This window comes from Larimichthys crocea, chromosome XIII, assembly GCF_000972845.2.
Source record: "Larimichthys crocea isolate SSNF chromosome XIII, L_crocea_2.0, whole genome shotgun sequence".
Taxonomy (NCBI): domain Eukaryota; kingdom Metazoa; phylum Chordata; class Actinopteri; family Sciaenidae; genus Larimichthys; species Larimichthys crocea.
The window spans coordinates 10,629,110-10,650,504 of NC_040023.1; the positions used below are offsets into that span (position 1 = coordinate 10,629,110).

The window sequence follows — 21,395 nt, forward strand, 5'->3', positions numbered from 1 at the left end:
ATATGGAGAAGTTTGGGTGATCATGAAGATCATATGATATATAAACAGAGGAGAAGGCACCCAGCTTGGTATGAACCAACTTCCATTCTGAAGACCAGATTGTCCACCATCAAGGATTTACCCCAAAATTGTTTCCTGCCAGTCATCTATTGGAAGATCAAACTCCTGAAAACTCGAAACATTGGGTTTCACAAAAATTTTGTTGCAGACCCTGGATGGTGGAAAGATCTGGCAACTAGGTTGGATAGATGGGACATACCACTCTGGCCGTTCTGACCCAAACATGGGCCCTCCTGTTGTACCTGTTGATAACCGTTGGTAATTTTCTTCGCTGGGACTGCAGTTCCACTCAGCGCAGTCTTGCCAAAGGGTGGGAAAGGTTTGTGCTGGGATTTAACATTAATGTCCACCATCTTGGATTTCGTAGGTCTGGGTGGAGTGGGCCGGACGGGGGCAGATGTTGGAGCTACTTTCTTCGGGATGGAAACCTTTTCGACCACATTCTTCACTACTTTGCTCGTAGTTGATTTGGTCAGAGGGACTTTGGAGATCACAGTTTTAACTTTGATGACCTCTTTGACCTCTGCCTTTGCTGGAGCTTTGGTGGCCACAGCCTTCACTGCTTTTGTAGGTTCAGGCTTGGATACTTTTGTGGGTTTAGGTGCCTTAGTAGCTTCTACTTTGGCAACTGATTTTGCTGCACTGACCACAGTCTTCTCTATCTTTTCTACTTTAATAACTTTCTCAGTCTTTGCTTTTGTAGTGGTTTCAATTTTGGCACCATTACTAACGATTTTCTTTTCTACCACAGTAATATCTTTGCCATTGCCATTAGCCTTAGCCTCACCATTGACTTTATTCTCAGCTTTGCCATTAACTTTAACTTTAACCTCTTTAACCTCAATGGTAGTTTTGCCATTTCCATTGGCTTTCTTTTCTGTTGTAGCTTTGCCATTGCCGTTTCCATTAGTCTTAGACACAACAGTGGCTTTTCCATTTCCATTGGCTTTCTTTTCTGCTGAGGATTTTCCATTTCCATTGCCATTGACTTTCTTCTCAACTACAACCTTGCCATTGCCGTTTCCATTCACTTTGGCCTGAGCTGTAGGCTTGGCATCAACTGTAGCTTTGCCATTGCCATTAGTTTTTGCTACAACTGCTTTTCCATTGCCATTGGCCTTAGCGGCACCATTTGCCTTTTTCTCTGCAGCTGGTTTACCATTGCCGTTCTTAGCTGGGGCAGCTGTTGGTTTGATCTTAGACAAGAGAATCTCTACTGCAGTGGGCTTGGCTTTGGATGGCTTGGCTGCAGAAGACTTTGGTGCTTTGGAGGGCATAGGTGGCTTGACTACTTTGAATGCTCCAGTCTTGGTCAACTTAGCTGGAGTGGGTTTCACTTTGACAGGGGTGGATTTAGTGGGGGTTGCTTTTCCATTGAGCGCCTTCTTCTAATATCCGTGATTATTTTTTGGTTGAGATGTTGTTTTAGTATGTAAAAGTGCATATTGACAAAGACAGGGAGAGAGAGTGGAGGACGACAGCGATACATGGAAGGGTTGGGAGGGGGATGAAACGCACAAACAAGGGATGGACAGAAGGAGAGAGAAAGACAAGAGTGGATGTTTTGAGAAACAATGACATAAAGATGGCCAAGGCTTGGATGATTTACTGAGACTGTACAGGCATTACTGGATACAGCAGAGGATTAACACAAGCTTTAAAACAGTAGACAAAAATACAACTGAAAAAGTACCAGTACTTGAGCAAATTCAAAATCCACATTTTGAGAAATGTATTTATTTTGAGGTAGTTTTTGCTGATCTCTCCAGTAATGCCATTCCCAATATTAAACGACAAAGCAGCATCTTTGTGCTAACTGGAGCCTGTGGTTTTGCAGAGGCACTGAGGGTGTGACTGGTCAGGTAAAGCTGGTGCTGAACACACACACACACTAAACAGACATACACACACATACACATCACTGATGCACTGACTGGCTGAGCTCACACACATACGCACAGTTTATAATGCATTGAGCAGTCTGACTGCACGACAGAGAAGGTTGCTGCTGTTTAGCCATGCAAAAGAAGAAGCATGCGAGTGCATATTAGTCACATAAAACCCACAAAATTAAAACAATGGTGCAAAATAAACTCATGCTGCTATAATAAAAATACATGCAAATTAACACTGTAAACATACTGACAAAATTGTCACCCAAATATTATAGTGTGAAGGAAAAACAGGGCATCACCATGAATATAAGTTCTTCAAATATGCAATACAGAACACCACAAATAGACTTTAAGGAGACAGGCTGTGGCATACATGTATGTCATGTATGCCATACAAAGGACAGATGTACAACCATGAATGCATATACCAAGACAAAAACATGTGCATTGATATCCCATGTTCACTGGAAAATTGGTATGAAACCTGATGACGTACAAGTACAGTAGGTGCATGCGGTGACATCCTTCAAGACAATTATGAGATCATGCAAGTAACAAGACAATACAGACACATGCCCTGGTCAGATAGAATCGCAGATCTGTCTGTGTTTTTTGTGTAATCAACTGTGTATGGGGGTCATCATAAAAGACTGCCAGAGTCAGTAATCATGTAATCTATTGGTTTGATACGGTGTCAACAGATTCACAAATTAAAATCAGAGCTGTTAGATCAATGATATCATAATTATATCAAGCAATATGCTTTTTCCTATGGCATGACTGACAAAATTGCAGACAGTCAGAGGTTGTTTGCTTTGTTCTAAAACTTTAATCTTTTTCCTTGTACCTTTCCAAACATAAAATCCTCAAAAGGTTTAGTTTTAATTTTGGTTCGGTTTAGGGTGGAACAGGATGTGTGAGGGGAAGAAGTGAAGTTTGGAGAACTGCGTGGAGAAGAACGTGAGAACGTGCATGTGTGTATAACAACACAGCTGCACCTACACCACCCCAGTGCCCCCACTTGGCCACAGCTGAACACACATACATATATGATAACATGTAAATGACATGAGGACAAAATAAAATCATGAGGAGCAAAGTTAATCCTGTGTGACGGAGACGGTGGAAACGGACGTGTGAAGGGTCAACGTGGATTAAAGACAAGGTGAAATCTGAATAAAACAAAGAAGGCATGGAGCGATGAGGGATGAGAGAGGCATATGAAATGCTAAAAGGGAAAATTATGATTTTCAAACAAATATTTTAGGCAATGTAAATTCAGCAGACTAAACCTATATTATGTATTGAGCCGTTATTGCTTTGATACCTCGCTCTTTCTCTCATCCTCCTTCCCTTCCACAAACCCTGCTTGTGTTTTCCGTCTCTCTTGCTCCCTCTTTACCTGTTGCGTGGGGGCCCCAGGTTGGGGAGAGGGGGACGCAGAGGACGAGGAGGGAACGCCTGTTGTTTCCTCATAATAATAGGGGTATTCATGGTCATCCTGCTCCTCATCAAAGTACTGAGAGAGATGGGGGGGTGGAAAGATTGAAAGATGGGAAGAATGGATCGAGTTGGCAGAGGGGATGAAGGTAGATGAACGCAAGAGGAATGGAAGGAGAGGAATGCATGAAGAGGGGGAGAGTGGATTTCCAAGGGGAGGTGAAGAGGGGTTGCAAAGGACATGGAGGGGTAGATAAAGGTAAGGAAGAAACAGGGGGAATGTGGGGTGAAGCAGCAAGAGGGGGAAAAAATAAAACGTGGTGATAGACAGCAAAGGAGATAATAACAAAATGCAAAGCTTTTATTTTTCAATTCATCGGAAGAAGTCTGTGTTACATGTTAAAACATGTCAATATTAAAAATGTCCAAACACAGACGACCTTGATGAATGAGAAAACAGCAACAATAAAGCATCGGGTGAAGCCAATGAATAAAACCACACTGATTTATATTCATTCAGAAAGCAGTCATTTCAACAGCATCAACATGACAGGGTTTGGGACGCAAAGTGTTGGAGCTCTGTACAGTGACTGATACAATTTGTATTGACTGATCCGGCATGCAGGCTTTTAAAAACAAAGGTCATGTACTTTGGATGGATGAATGCAGATGAAAATCACTTGCTACTTTAGCTATGTGACGCAGCTGCTGTCAGGGAACTGTCAGCTCCCAAATATCAGTATGTTTTTGAGAGAAAAAGAACGAGGGAGAGCTTACAAAGCTTACGATGTATGTCATGTGCACAACCAGTCTCAGTAAGCAAAGAGGCTCCACCTTAAGCCATCTTCATGCCAAATCCTTGTATGTCTCAATTTAACCAGAAAACCAATCAGAATTTAACTTCATTTGCATGTTTAATGTTCTAAACAACGTCTCTTCCTTTTAATCCATGGGGAAACAACGGGGAAACACATTGATGTTGGCTTGTATCATCCTCTTTCCCCTACCTTTCTGTGTTCCATTACAGAAGAGCAGAAAAAGGTGACAACTAATCCACCGCTGTGACAATTCAAGCTTATGTTTCTCCAATGCAAAGTGTATGAAATGATGGTAATGTACCCATTCGTAGAGGTGTAGTTATAAAAACGTATGATATGACGACGGCCCTGCTTTTCTTTAGTTAACCCAGGGACACACAGACCGAGGAGGTGAGGAGGAAAGTGGATGGATACAAACTGTTGCTGATGATGGGGATGCGTGAGGAAGACAGAAAGGGAGAGCAGCACTTTGATGACATTATCAGATGACCCAAACTGAACCTGAAGACTTCTCTTTCATTTTCACGAGACTTGTGCGTTAAGTGTGGCTTTAGTTTCAGACAATATTTTAAGAATTGTACTGATTTCTTCAGCCTTTAAGAATGAGCTAATTCTATAACTCCCTTGAAAGAGGAAACCAGGTGCATTGTGAGGAACTTGAAGCAAACATGGGAAGGACAAACTCCTGGTAGAAAAAAATCTAAGGATGTGCCAGTTTACAAGATGATTAAGATTCCTAACTGACTTAACTGACGCCAAAGTATCTATAAAGTGAGATCCATGAAGAGCTGAAGGAGTCTCTAAATTCTTTGAAGAGGTAGTTCGATCTAATCTCCTTCACTGACACTGGCATTTCAATTCATCTTTCTTTTTTTAACAATCTTCCTATTTATTCTTATTAGCTCATCTCATCTAATCTCATAATTCTGTTTATCATCCAGTAAATCATATTTTAAAAAGTGCCACAGAAAAGGAAAACAGGTCCACAGGTTCTGTTTGGGCCTGCTTCATCGGAGCTACAGATGAACCTACGATTTAATGAATGAGTTGTGTTAGCATAGTGCTGATAGTCTGAGGTTATCTGCTCTGTAATGGAAGCTACTAGTAGTTTCTGTATGTGCCTTGTGACCTGTGTATTCACCTTGTGTGAACAACTGAGACCTCATCCTGCAGAAACCTTCAGAAGAGTGTGAGCAAATTATAAAGGCTGGTTACTGCACCCTGCTAAAAGGTTTCAAGGCTTCTTGTTGAATTAACCCTTCATGTGTGTGGGGAGGAAATGTTGATCTCACATGTTGTGGTGTTGTTACTCACGTATGTGTTGGGGTCCTGAGCCTGGGTCTTGGGCAGTGGGGAGTCACAGTCAGGGCTGTAGTGTTCACAGAAGTCATAGGCAGCCTGGGGGTTGGAGGCGATCAGCAGTTGCTGGATGTCTCCCTGTGAAGAAGAGAAAAAACAGATCAGCAAAACACCAAAACAAATGTCTGTCTGGTTTGTCCCTCGTCAGTTATGCTCGAGGTCCTCACCTGGAAAACTTCCTCATCAAGCAGACGGGCTCCAAACACTGTGATGCCATTGGTGTCGACCTCCGCGTTGTTGCCGCGGGGCAGGGGACGGGTCATCTTCTTCTTGCAGTCCAGCAGCAGTGTGACGTTCTTCTTTGAAACAGAGAAAGCGATGCGATGCCACCTAGAGACAAGAAAGAGGAATCGAAGGCGAATAAATGTGTGACATGACTACAGGCCTGATTAAAAAGGCATCAAACCCAAATCACATATACAGTACATTTCAATCAACACACACACACACACAACCCCAATCGTGTCATCTCAACCAGTCACAAACTGGTTGGTGCTGGTTACTGACTTGCCATCAGCCAGGTTGACGCCTCTGAACAGTGGGTAGTCCTCAGGGGCTGGCTTGCCGTTCTGGTCCTCGTACAGGAAAACAGGTGAGCGTCCCATTTCAATGCCCAACTGCTGAATACCCTGCTCGCTGTAGATGGAGAGGAGGAAGGCCTGGAGACCAGCCTGGGCCTTAACCAGAGCCATGATGGAGAAGTTCTCTGGGAATCGACCTGTTGACGAGGGAAGGCAGGGATCGGGGGAGAGAGATAACAGAAGAAGGAAAAGATTAGGTCATGAACATTGGTCATTGCTAGACTGGTTTGTGGGTATTTTACCAGAAGGAGAGGTGAAGAAGGGGCAGTAAAGGAGAAAAGAGCTAAGAAAAAAATAAAATAACTATGCTGTAAGTTCACAGGAGGACGAAGAGAGGGCAAAAGAATTAGGTTGGTTGGTCGAGTGGCCGGCGGGAAAGAAAGATACAAAAATGCAGAAGTAGTACAGGATGAGAGGTGGAGACAAAAGTGTGAAAACTAGTGATGAGCTTTAACTGATTGAAGTGTGAGATCTGTGTCAGGATCAAGTGATTACTGAATATCACAATACAGTCCCGTGTAAAGCTGGCACGGATGATGAGGACACATAATAACAGGTGGGCAGAGCTGGAGAACGAAGGCTGAACCTCAGAAAGTTGGACTTGGAGAATTTCTTCAAAACCGCATAAATGCTACTTTCTCTTTTCTCCCCTTACTCTGGGGTGTCAGACAGTATACTAAAGTTAATTTGTTTTGGCTCTCCCACATAGTTTAACCGAGCTCCTGCACTGCAACACATAATTATACTTTATATCCATGGGCAATCTAACATCAGGCACAACAGCTTCACTTAACGCCAGAGAGCTCAGTTTAAAATAGATCCAAACATGCAGAACATAGCAACCTGTAACTCTAATCACAGGTGTCTGCACTCTGGAATTCATTGTAAATATGTTAAATATTTTAGCCCATCCTGAAGTCGAAACTTTAAACTTAAAACTTAATACAAAGAGCTGTTTGTAATAGCGTAGACCAGACTACTGTACCACTGTTTCTGGTTGAGTTATTCACAAGGTTGAAGTTTATTTGATCTATTTGATTTATTTGTATTCTTGCAGTAGTCCAAAGCATTAAACATGTAATGTAACAGTAATATTAGCTACAGTATTCTAACATTTACACTAAACTATGAGATAATAAAGCAGTATGCAGTCTGAAAACACATGCAGGCATAAACACAAATACTCAAATTTGAGACCTGCTGACAAAACTTATATGATCACAGCATGTGACAAACAGTAACTGTATTTCGATATCCTTCTTTTCCTTTAATTATATTACACTACAAAGTTTGATTTCGTCTCATAAAATATTTATAGTGTACATAGTCTTCGTCTGCTTTGACAATATTGTGATAAATTACGGTCATGCCAACAAAGCCAATCTCATTTAAATTCATCTATAAATTGCAATCATAAATCACTAGATGATCACGAGGTAAACAGTGACCAAACAACCTTATTACAAATCCAAATATTCAAACTACCTGAGAAGAGCTGCTTGGTGGGGGCGGAGATCTGGGCCTTCTTGGTGATGCGGTAAGCATGATCGGGGCTGCCAGAGCGACGGGATGTGCAGAAGCCGGGGACTTTCTTCACGCCCTCGGGGAGAGAGGGAACCTGCAGAGCCCGCAACACATCCACTGGGTCTGAGGAAGAAAAGCAAGAAAGGAAAACTGTTACTACATATTTAAAAAAAACAACTCTTTATAATAGTTACCCTGTGTGTGACACAACAGCTTAATTCAATATGTAAACAAATGAAACTTTAATCCACAGAAATCCTGTCAGTGAATCACACACGCAGTCAGCACTAATCCAGATGCTTTCAAACATCCAGCTCTGAGTCCTGCTGTCTGTGGATGTAGAGATGCAGCAAATCTGTGACATGTACACAGCTTTATGAGTTATACAGATACCAGTGTATTTTTGCATAAACATAAGCATTCACTGTGCTCACTCTTTGCAGCTGCAGAGACCCAACTTTGCCCAGAGGATCAAAACAGTTCATCTTGAAAGTGATCTTAAATGTTCTTGGAGCACTAATTCGATATAGGAGAAGGTACGCGGGATGCCCACAATGACTACCACTGTACATTTAGGTATAATGTAAGAAAGGAAGTACTGTGTCGAAGCACAAATGGGCCGCGGTCCAAGCCACATATATGAACCACTGCGGGGAAGTTACAGTAACGCTCAGTTTAAATCAGAGAGCAGACAGTGGCCTCTATTCTGCTCAGATTTATCAAGAAACGGGAAACAAGTGGCTGTTGATGTGACAGTGCTGAGTCAAATGTTTGTTTGACGATACACAAGCATTTCACAGTTTCACCTGACACGCAGAAACACACACACATTCAGATATACACACACACAGGCTGCAGATATACAGTATGCACTCTAACAACACACAAACACTGTCTCACACAACGTCTCCACTTTCACACGCTGAGGTCAAACAGTCGGTTTCTCCACCTTCAGTCTGCACTGTGGTTTACCTTACTGGCTTTCTCACATTGCTCAAAGGCACTGTGTCACTCTGTGTGTTTCAGTTTGAACAGCATGGCTCTAACTTCTGGAATTCAAGGTTTAATTCTCTTTATGACCACCCATGCTACAAGAAGCACGGGATGAAAGAAACTACATTTCTTATGTTAGAATTAATTCCCCTACGTGAGCTACTAAACACAGATGGAAATGAAAAGTGGCAGAAGCAGGAAAGGAAAATCAAAGTCACAGTCACGCTACCTGATGTTCATTGCTCAGTGTCTTACTGTTTTGGACTCTCTTGCATGACCTGATCTACAGTTAGTTTGTCATGCAAGTCAGCATTATTTCACCAGAGTAGTAGCTTAAACCTTAAAGGAGTGCTTATGTATAATTACTCACATGGGCTGACTTGTACTGTCTTGTAACAGAATAGTATAAGTGCAGCGGTTTGGGTAAATTGTAGCACGGTGTTGATTCCTATAGAAACACTATCTGTGACTGAGGTCAAAGGTTAGCCTCAGTCTTGTCTCTAAAATGTTGTACACGTCCAAATCATGCTTGATTAGATTATTTGTTATTCAAAAACTGGTTTCTAGTTACATTTGTGTTCACCATGAGCACATTTAACTTGATCTCTGCTGCCTAATTCAAAATGGAATGACAAACATGCTCGACACAGACTCCGTCAGGGTTTGCATGCACAGAATATTTTGCAGTCTGAGAACCCAAATCAGCTGTAATTATGAAGTCTACCAAAGACAGTTATGACATCTTCATGGTTTTGAAGCGAGGCAGCTATAAAGTTTTCAGCAACATTTTCATGTCTTGGCGAGCTTTCGTGTGTTTGAGGCACACCAGAGAGCTAACATTGCTGTTAACAGCCAGGTAGATTCATTTACAGCCAGCCCTGCTGGAGCACTTCTCATAATAAACTTCTGGTGGCAGTGATGCATTGTCCATGTAAAAATGTACCGTGCTGCTGAAAAGATAAGAGCTGAGCCCTCCTGAGACGCGAGAGTCTGTGAAGTTACACGTTTGTTTCTAGGTTTTATAAACAGCCACATTAATCAGCTACACAATTTGAGGAGAAATGATGTGATCATGCACATCTCAGCATGCATGTAACAGTATGACACTGACTCTAACACAGTGAGGGAGCTAATCACCACCTGGTGGCAAGAGCAAAGCCAGAAAAATCTGTTTATGCACAACTCTTATTCAACACTGAGGCACAGCATCCATAACAAATTAGAAGTTGGTGCACATCAACACTTACAGAGCCACAGTTATCAATGCATAAAAACATAAAATGACATGCACACATGTATTACAAAGCCATCTTATGCTGCTTTATATTGGCCTCTAATGTGAAGTTCCCCTGTGTGTCTTTGTGTTTAGGTGACACCCTGTGTCTCAGAGTTAACAGTAAGTCAAACAGGCCCACAGATGGTAATATTTATTTAGACAGAGCAAATGGTGCGTTAATATTGCCTCAGAGTGTCTAGACCTCAGTCCATAAACGTCACTCTACACCGGGGAGAGAAAGAGGAAGAGAAGGGGGGGTAAGGAAAAGAGATGGAGAGAGGTCGGAGGAGGGAAGTGGAAGGGTGTATGAGCAATATGCGAGGAGGAGGAAAATTGAGTTAGGTTGAATGACATTGTGATGCTACATTAACTATCCAAACTTCCCTAAGAACAGCTGGGTGAAGGCGGAAATGAACAGAAGTGTCAAAACAGAAAAGAAGAAACAGAGAGGAAGGGATAAAGAAATTTGTAGGTGGAGCTTTTTATCAGTAAGTTAGTCCATAAAATGTATAATATTCAATATGAATGTGTGCTTTTCAAAAAAGGGCGACTGAATATTTCTTCCGTACTTTCCAAGACTTTTGCAGGTCTGCACAGGAATGCTGGGAATGAGAAAGTGGTAGAGGAAGGAAAGGAGGGAGGGCAAAGAGAAGATGAAGGTAGGAGTGAGAGGTTCAGGCAAAGGTGGAGAGAGAGTATGTGAGTATGTGTGTGTGTGTGTGTGTGTGTGTTTTGGGGGGTCAGGCAGTGACAGTAGACAGCGTGGTTCTGTGATGGCAGGATACTGGATCAGATTGCAGCCCGAGCTCCCCCAGTACACCCAGTACAATGTGCCGCTCTGTTCCCCGCTGCCTGCCCGGCTCACATCTGCAGCCGGGGCCCTTCCTGCCTGGAGGACCACAATCACGACAAAAACACACCCACAAAAATAACAGACAGGGCCACAGAGGTACACACTCACACAGCCCGGGCAGGGAAAACTGCACCAACACACCTCATGGGACGAGGAATGGCAAATATGAAACTAGACAAGGTAGAAAAACAGAAAGCCAGGGGGCACAAACTCTCTCTCTTTACTTTCTTTCTTCTCCTTCTCCCCACTCCATCAGTCTTCTTTAACCATAAGCACTCACAGATGGCCGCAGTCCTTTGATGTAAACGCAGGCCAATTACACTGCTGTCATTAAGACAGGAAACAGGGCTCCCAGGCACGTGAGGATAGTTACAACCAGCGCCGCAGGTAAAGATTACAGTAGCTCGTACAGTTATCCCCACTGACAGCTGCACTGGCTGCAGTGAAAAAGGCCATATGACGCTGATATTAGAACATTAATACATCTATCTACATCACTCATCTACCTGATGTTGCTGATTGGACTGCACTGAATTTTGTATATTCTTTTACTTTTCCTGTCAGTAGAGTTTAAAAACATATCTATTGTGACTCCAATCAGCCAAAGTGTTTAATCATTTTATTGAAGTTACATTTAAATCACTGAATCCTCTTCAGGATATAATAGAGCACTGTACGATAGGGTGGGTATATTTTTTCAACAGGTGCCCCAAGACTGAAACAACTATTATACTCCAACTCACTCAGCCCCGCAGATCCACAACTTATTACACCCTGATAGAAAACATGTGTGACACCTACACCTCTGTAGTCACACTGTAAAATGAGGTGCGCCGCTAAAACTGCAAAATTCTTCAGGAGTGTTACTGCAGTTCCCCTCGGCCGCCACTAGATAGAGCTAAAACAGATTTAATGAACTTAGTGACAAGCACGGAGTCTGACACACACACACACACACACACACACACACACACACACACATAGATGTTTACATGTACACACACTATGCAAACAGACATGCTCACAGGAGTGAGAGATAAACAATGCTAATGCTTATTTAACAAGTAACTACTGAGCAGGGTCTGTACATTCTGTCAGCTAACAGGGTAAACATCTTGACTAACAGAACACACACACACCTCTTCTGTCTGAACACAAAGCAGCTGGACACACAGATTAGACCGTGTGTGTGCACACGACACATCACAATCATCAGGAAGGTTTGCACCGTAAAGGAATCCAACCTGATGGGACTCCTATTGTTTGGGCTGCAGCCTATCCAAGCATAGACAGAGACAGTCCTGGGATATATTTAAAGCTTATGCATATATTGCTGTGTTAAAACATGAATATATTACACACACACACACTCATACATCTCACAGTCCTCTGAACACTGGGTCATACCATCACTGCAGACGTGTGAGCTGACAACTGTGTGATTCAGTTCACTCCAGAGGAAAACTTTTATTTCCTCTCCTGGCCTTTCTGTCTTCGATGTTCAGTGTAATAATTCTGTGTGTGCATATGTATGTGTGTGTGTGTGTGTGTGTGTGCGCCCTCTCCTCTTTTAATACAGCTGTGCCAAATACCAGACACACACTCCAGCTGACATGTTGACCCCTCACCTCTCACCTTTACACAACGACCACATTGTTAGACACACAGATGAAGCGGGACGTGAAATATTGAGTAAAGATTAACACACACACACACACACACACACACACAAATACACACAGATGCACAAATTCATCAGTAGGCTAATTTTCTGTCTCAGTGTTCTCAGAGTCTTCAGGCATTTTCAGGGGACAAAAAAAATAAACACAAAGAAGCTTAGAAAGCATCGTAAATTACAAAAAAGTTAAATATAAAACTCATTTTAAAATTCCACATAAACTAAACTCCAGTTGTTCTCAAATCACCAGCTGTGTCCCCATCCGCCGAGCTGACCACGACGGCTAGGCGTACGAGCTGCTACAGGTTATAATTTTCAACATGGTGCTCTATAGTTACGATTTATTTATAATGCCTTGTGTATACAGACAGAAAATACATTATGAGTACCCACGCTGTAAAAAGGGGGTTATTAGACTTCACATTGTTTATATGGTACGAAATGAGGGTTTGGTTTGTCAGTAGAGGTGTTAATTATTGTGTAGATGTGAGATCATGTGCCAGCTACCTGCTCCAAAAAGAAAAATACCAATACAGACCTTTGAGCTATATGAATATGAGTAAAACCTGACCTACATGCATATTAATGACAGTGATTTCCTCCAATAATACCAGAGGATATAATAAAATCTGGTCATTCAAACACAAACTTCCTGGACAAAAGAACTCATGAGGGATTTTGTTTAACGATGTCGACCCTATGAAAAAGTCTCACAAACTAAGTAAAACAATCAGAGTAAAGCACAATATGCTGACAGCAGCGTTACTTATCAGTGTATATGTCTGAAAGACTGTCAAACACGGCTTTTTTCAGCAATGACTGAAGGCAGAATGAGCTGCTTTTACGGGATTTTAGTGATGACACAGAAGTGAAAGGAAAGTTTAATAAACTCAGGGTAAAACTTTGTTATCACCAAACGGTGGATGACCAGAATCAATCTGCATTTCATGCTTCACCATGTAGTCAAAGAACTTGACAAGAATATTCTACCTGATACCAACAACTTGATCTTTTTTATCCTGTTTTCATCTGTGCACACCTGCCTCTGTCGGCACTAACTTCAGCACAGAGAATCAGTACTAATGAATCCCACAGTCCGTGCACTGCTTTATCCATCACCAAAGGCCAGTATCAACATATACTGTGTTGCAGCCTTATGTGGTTTCTCCATTCTTCATACAGTGTGCTCGAGTCCTCTACTGTCCCATATGGACCATTATGTGGTCTGTGCCAGTCTGTGTGTGCTCCACTGACGCTGCCAAGGTCTATCGTGCTGGAGTCTCGTGTGGTTTCAGGGCTGGAGGCCGCAGTCTTAGTTTGGATCTGAGGGTGGATACTGACACCACAAGGCCTACATGGGACCACAGGGCCCTGACCAGGAGACAGTCAGTGGTTCCCTGCAACGTGCTATCACATGAGACAGACAGTCAGGAAGGGCACAAATTAGAAACCTGTATTATAGTCTATTGATGTGTCTGTGCTGAATGGTAAGACTTTACAGCTCACAGTCCAAAAGCACGGTCTAAATATGAAACTTATGAAGGAAAAACACTTATGCACTAAACTATTTTACAGTCACTGTATTTTTATTTAGGTTCCAATGACATGCTGACAGTATAACTCTTTTGAAACTGCCAATTTCCACAAACAAAACAGCAAAACAGTGCCACAGTTCTAATCTGCCATCTTAAAGCGCTCAGTGCTGATCCAGATTACACATTATTTGAAGATAATATCATAAAACTTAAAGACTAAAATCTCACCCTCTGTTTCCAATTCACAGTGTGAGACACCAACAACATTTTTCTAATGAATCAAACATCTGCAGTAATCTTTACAGCAGCAATTTAGCTGTAAAACAAGTTTGGGGAGATGATAGATGAAGAGCTCTGCAGAGCGAGTGCAGGATGTACAAGTGTTTTTATTTTATTTGTTTTTCTTCCTGTGCTGTGTTATCTCTCCCGGGTGTTTTCCAGTCATACCAATGCATGCTAGGATTGACAGTCTTCTTGAGAGCCTAATCAGAAAGACACTTATATGAACACTTAAAAACCTACTTCTGACTGAAGTCTGTTCATCCCAGTCTAAGCAAACCAGTAGCTTAAAGCAACATTTAAAACTATTTTCAAATGGATAGACATATTGATGTCTGGAAAAGAGATGTACATTAACATTACATGTAAAAACACACAGCTGGTTCTCCGCACCCTCCTACACGGACTTCCTAGAAGCAGCAAAATAACAGTGACTAGGAATAGCATCCTATACAGACAGTCTGTCATTATAAAGTTGGCACACTCTCCTGCCGTCCTTGTACATCTTCTGCTAAAACAGAATGCCTTGGAGGAATGACGCCTAACTATCCACACACACACACACCAACCACCAAATCATCACCTATGAAACCGAAGAAGAAGGAAGAGCCATCTTCGACTCACTGTGCTTCCTTAGGTCTGCAGTGCTCATGTGGTTTTGTCTGAGAAAGACTTTTACAAGTTCACAGTTTGAGGGGATGTCATGGTTTAGAGCCGAGGCCTCAGAAACGTTTATGTATCTCACACTGATTTCTGTATGTTTTCATTTTACAGCCACAGCTGGCGCTTCATCTGTCCATGCAAATGATGTGATTGTGCATCTGCGGTTGAAGCCATTGAGAGACTGAGAGTGACGATGATGGTGGCTAGCATACAGTCACATTTCCTCCACAAAATGATACATACATGTCTCCAAACAGTCCTGATACAGCTTCTCTGTAAGAGATATAGTTACAGGGAAGGGGGCATGTTCCTATCCACACTCTTTATTACTTTATTAAAATCATCAGTAAACTGAGCCTAAAGCTGTCACACTGTTAGCTGTGCTGTTATTAGTCTGTATGACTGGTGACATGGTAAAAGTCCACTTTAAGAAGCGGTGAATTTTTGCAGACTTTCCTCCGAGGTTGTGTTCCACCACCAACCTAGTAATCTTACATTACACATGGTTAAGTTTAGGGTTGAGCTATGGCTGTGGTTTGTCAGTCTTACATGCAGAATGAGAGTAAGATCTGGCTGGAAGGCTCAGCTCTGGGCAAAGCAGCCGGGTAAAAGCACCCAACACACTGTGTGTCAGTTTGGTGCTGGTCTTTCTGCATCAGTGGAGGTGATGAGTTAAAAAGTCAAGTGCGATGCTGACATCCAGTGGGTATGAAGTGTCTGAGTATCCAACACTAGCCAGTACAACACTGGACAACAATGAATGGGTAAAAAAAAGACAGGAGAGTCTGAATGTGGATCACCAGAGCCACAAGGGCCCATGGGAAAATGATGACCAAGCAGAGGAAAATCAAAAAGCCAAAGTTAAATCTGACAGACTGAGTCACATGTGATCAGCAGAAGCCTGAAAATACCACACACTCCCATACAGTCACCGAAATGAACTATCAAAACTTTGCTCTGCCACCACATATAGGAGCTCTATTCACATGGAGAGAGAGAGAGAGAGAGAGAGAGAGAGAGAGAGAGAGAGCACACAGGGTTAAGTTATGTTTAGCCAAGGCAGAGACAGACTGCCCTTTGAGGAGCGCTCTGCTTTGAAATGAGTTTGAGGAACATCCATGTCAAGAAAATATTGCCCTCTGATTTTCTCCTCCTTTGAACAAAACTGGGCTTTCATGCCTCTCTAGGCTCGGTGCTCTCTGGGTAATGGCTGTGCCTCATCCGTCCCTCCTCCTCCTCCTCCTCCTCCTCCTTTTTTTCCTCGTCTGCATTCTCCCAGGGAAGAGAGAATAAACATGAAAGATTCTGACCACTTTCTTCTCTAAATCGGTCTTTCACTGCTTGGGTGGGGCGCTGTTATAGTTTACACTAACATCTGCGCTGCTGCTGCACCACACTGCGCGCACAGGAATGCGCATTGAGGCGCACGGAGTGGAGTGACCAACTCTGCGCCAGATAATCCAATGTGAGCGCGCATGCACACGCCCGTAGGTGACCTTGCACGCGAATACAGGTAAAAAAAAAATCAGTTTTTAATCTGACATTAACACAGGTGAGATGATTACATCTCTTTTCCACATGCAGACCAACACCTCCGGGCGCACATGATGAGAAATACAACCTGGCCGCGGTGTCGCACACAGAGGCACATTCACATAGACGCATACAGTTCCACACCCTGAACTGGGAAAAAACATCCATAGCTTACAGACGCATATACACAAACAGAACTGTACAAAGCGCACACAGACACGGAGACACTGAACGCTTTCACTCCCAAAACCCTGCGACCGAGGTGCTCCGCCGCATAATAACCTATTCATAAAAAGCAAAAATGTCTCAGGCTTCCGCCTCCAAAATACACACGGGAGACGAAGGGAAGGTGCAATCGACTCTCGCAATCTGAAATTGGAAACGGGGCCAAAGAATACACTGGAGGGGGCAATTTATGTTACAAAAGCCCCCTTGGTCCGTAAACTGTCCCCGCAAGTTATCCACACGAAGAATAAAGAGCCATTGATCTTTCTGTCAACTGAAACTTCGAAACCGAATTTATTTCTTCAGACACGTTTGTGTAAACTAAACCTGCGTGATGTGTCTCAGCCAAAGAAGTCCAGCCTCGCTCTGCTTTAATAATAATAAATAACAAAATGAGCTGGAATGAACTAACAGCTCATCAAACTTCATATTCAGACATCTCAGCTTGAACTTTTTCTTGCTGCACTTTGTTTTTTTTTTTATTAATTTATTTATTTCCATGGCGCGCCGCGTGCCATTCCGCATCAAAAGTCTTCAGTCAGATCTGATCCGGACTCAGGTGAATCAATGGATTCTCTGTGTTAAAAATAACTCAGGACAACTAGCGGTCCATCAGAGAAGTGCAGCGCATACAGATCATTCCTTTCAGGAGAACTGATCTATAACTGAGAGACTGAGGGCACAGCACGTCCACGAGCTTCTAGAATCTACAACAGTTTTCTCTGTATGATGTGCTGCACTGTTTTTAATATCTATTAAAAATAATACAATAACAGCTTGTCTTTCTACCTCGGTGGAAAAAACGCAAACTTTGCATAGGTTTATTGTCGCATCCTACAGAGTTGATGCAGAAATCCCTCCTCCTTGCACAACCAGAGGCATTGATGGATGGACTGGTGCACAGGCTGAGCTGGTAAAAACTCAGTATACCTGCTGGCAGCCTGTCTTAACGGCCAAATCCCAACATCCAGTTACAATAAAGAAAAATATTACAATAAATATCATTAACGGGACGTTTAGCAGGCAAACCTCCTCAAAAGCGACTGCAGCAGCTCTTTGCACCGTCCTACCCCATGACCCCCTGTGGATGGGGAGGCCCCAGGAGTGCGTAAACTGAGCAGCACTCTGTCAACACTGAATGGGATTCTAAGTAGAACACGGTTGTAGGAAGATAAGTAGGAAAAGTCCACACCAGGCAGATTGTTCAAAATGACTAAAAAGCACCTGAGTGTCTGACTGGCTAACTGCAACAGTTGGTGAGATGACACCTGTCAGCAGGCTGCGTGCGCGCCGAGACAGGAACACAGGCAGGAAACGATGTTTAAAGTAAAATCACGTTTGTGTGCTTTCCTGCAGCTAAAAGATTTAAAAGCTATTAAAGAGCTGGGCTCTCTTTTCTGTGGTCACTGGGTGATGTGTCGTCCATTGTTGGACAGAGTATGTTAAGGCAGGTGAGACTTCAAACTCCAGATAAGAAAAACTTTTTTACAGTCACAAATAAACAGAAAAGCTGCACTGGGGTCAGTATTTTCTTCGTTTGTCTTTAGGCATAAAATCTCCTTTACAGGTCACCCAGATTTCCCTCACACCACCTATTCGCATTTTCCATTCAACTTCTGTGAATCTCAAGGCCCTTAGAAACGGGAGAAAAACCCAAGTCACCCTTGGATGCTTTAGGAATTTAAGTGCAGAGTTAAACTTCTTCATCGAAGAAAAAAACTCAAACAGATTTACGCATTTGGAGCCTGTGGGGAAATTGTTGTTGAGGCACTGTTGACCACACTTCTAGGAGAAAATATGAAGATGCCTGTCAGGTGCGTAATGAACGAGGTGCACATTTATTACGCAGGGTAATCCAGGTAGAAGGCGAAGAATAAATGAAACCGAAAAAACAAACAAATAATCTAACCAAGTCTTATTTAAAACGACAATAAACACCACCACTGTTAATGAGAGAAACCGTCTTACCTGCCCGAACCACGGTCGTTTGGCACAGGGCGAGCGCCACGGTTACCAAGGCGAAGGATGAGAAGTCCATGCGCCATGGTCTCCGTTTCTTCCGGAAGGGACAATCTCCAGTATCCATAGTGTTGCAGTAGTTTGCCGGCCTGGTTGAGCTGTAAATGTAGGATATGGTGGAAGTTATCCTCTCACAGAAAGCCAGCCGACGAGAGGGACCCGACTGAACCTTCTGCGAGGCAACAGACAAAAAGGCACGCCTCTGGAGACGTCTCGAGCTCTCTCCCGGAGACTTTCCTTAATGAGTTACCTATGTCTGTCTACGTTAATGCACAAAACCTAAACACTAAAGGGGGTTTGGGGTGAATAAATATCTTTTATTTTAACGTTTAACCCCTTAGTGCTAGAGCCCCATTGAGTCAGACTGGGTACGAGTACCCAAAGTGGAGAGAGCAGCAGAGAGAGACCTGGAATCACGCTCTCTCTCCCTTCTCTCTCTTTCCCTCTCCCACTCTTTACTTACACACTTACTCCCACGAAGAGTGAGAGCGTGTGTGTATGTGTGATGTGTGTGTGTATGTGGAGATAGAGAGAGAGAGAGAGAGAGAGAGAGAGAGAGAGAGAGAGAGTCAATGGCAAAGCAGGAGAGGGAGAGAGGGCGTGCGTAATTGCGCACGTAGGTACGTGTACGGAGAAGCTTCAGAGAGTGTTAACTGAACGTTTTTAATGATAGGCCTATACAAATATTTCACCACTCACACACAACAATGACGTCTTTCTTTCCAGCTGTGAGTGACTGGTTTAATGTTGCTCATTGGACACTCTGAAAACTTTCCTGCGTCTAATTCTCACTAAAATTTAAGAACTTGGTGAGCACAGGTAGAGTATTTCTTTTTACCTTTTATAATTTCTTGTCTTTGTATCTGTGGTGTTAAAATTCTGGCTCAATAAAGTACTTAGAACAGATCAGGTAACGGTAGTTAAGACGGCAGGACTGCGCTGCGCCTGCACAAGAGATTGAGCGTCCGGCTAGCCAATCAGAGTACTGTCCGCGCTACTTACCACGCCCCTTTCATCCAATCCTTGGACCTCTCCGCTCGTTCTGATTGGTCAGTCACACGTGGCCTTGTTTTGCCGCATCAGCTCAGGTGCGCAGAGGGAGAGAGACACAGAGAGAGAGATGAAAGGCCCGAGACAAAAAGACAAGAGTCAAAATCATTTGTATATCAGTGTGTCAGTGTGTAACGAACTGTCAGGTTCAAGTCAGCTTCTGTCAATCATCTATTTTTAACATTCTGGAGACATTATTACCAGAAAAGTATAAAAAGTAACTGCATGTATGTGTATGTACTTTATAATCGAAAGTCCAAAACGATATGAATGCCAACTTTAGTTTTTCTATTTGCTACTGAGAAGACATGAAACACTGGGACATAAACTTCAACCAACTTTAGTAGTAATCTTTAAAGAGACATTCCTGTTGTAACTTCAAAGTCACTTTCATATCTCTACCTGTCATAAACACCCAATAGTATCTTCTATATTTCAAAGCTACCCAGCCGTCTGCCTTGTAAATGTTTCTGCAGTCACACAGCCCGTGGTTAGTCACTTTCTTTGAATGCAGACTGCACATCCAGAAAGCAGTAATTAACCGTAATTATCCCTTGATGCGCTATACCACTCACTCTTTCTCACTAACCCCCCCACCCTACATCTGTCTGATTCTCTGAGGGGATAAAGATGTGTTTGCATTCTGTGTTATTTCCATGATAACGCCCCATACTATCATTCTCTCCAAGGGCTTGGCAGCAATAGAAAAAACTGTGATAGCAAAAACATTCAAACTTAGTGGTTTTCTTTTATCTTACCTCAGGTAAAAAACAATAAATTAACATGACAGACGTCTGTTTCTGGGATTCTGTTAAGGGGAAAATAATAAACTCAAAACAGCAATGTTGCAATCTTAAAATGACTTTTATAAAACAATCTTGTAACACCATCAGTCACGTATGTAATGTAATAAATGCATAAGATGGCTCATATAGCGTATTCTGTCGAGGTTAAATGTAATGCAAGTAACATTTCTTTTTTTTTAACAGGTAGAATGTTTCTTTTAATTTATACCAAACCTGTTTAATCCATGCTCTTAGGTAAAATAACTTGCAGCAGCAACGTCGGTTTTAGTGCCTTGCTCAACAGCATTACTATAATCAGTGTTCAAAGGTTTGAAACTTTTAGACACGTGGTAACACAGAAGCACATTTCATATTCAGCTGAAATTCTTTATTAGTATCATGGCCAAAATCGATCAATGTAATGCAAAAACAGACAGTGACAGGCTAAATACAGCAGCTTATATCATGATGTTTGCCGAGTTTAATTTTTAATAATAGATTTTATTTTAATTTGACTGATTCAACTGTTTAATCATGTTTTTGGTAAATTAAGTCAAAGTTAAGTTTTTTTTAAAAGCCACGCCTATTAAGGTTAAATAAGGTTTCCCTAACACTGGTGAGTGTCTCGCATGTTGATTTGAGTATTTTTCAGTACAGGGAAATCTTGAGTGCAACATTAAACATTTGCAATTTGTTGAGTTAAGGATGGCCAAACGTATCGTACTCATTGATATACCACGAACCTCAGTGTGGACACTCTCTGAGTTTCTGTCGTTGCCAGCTGATTTTGCTTTGATATGTTGTATTTTTGGACTCATCGGCTCATAAG

At 42.4% G+C, this 21,395-nt stretch overlaps 1 protein-coding gene across 1 annotated transcript in view; it reads right to left on the minus strand.

The window, feature by feature from the left end:
• col11a2 (collagen, type XI, alpha 2) overlaps positions 1 to 20,495 on the minus strand; it is a 42,524-nt gene extending 22,029 nt beyond the window's left edge. The window contains 7 exon segments of the mRNA XM_027286705.1: positions 3,358 to 3,474; positions 5,528 to 5,650; positions 5,740 to 5,902; positions 6,080 to 6,290; positions 7,639 to 7,800; positions 18,681 to 18,829; positions 19,734 to 20,495. Coding sequence (XP_027142506.1) covers positions 3,358 to 3,474; positions 5,528 to 5,650; positions 5,740 to 5,902; positions 6,080 to 6,290; positions 7,639 to 7,800; positions 18,681 to 18,829; positions 19,734 to 19,747 — 939 coding nt within the window. The 5' untranslated portion in view covers positions 19,748 to 20,495.
• Positions 20,496 to 21,395: the final 900 nt, after the last annotated feature.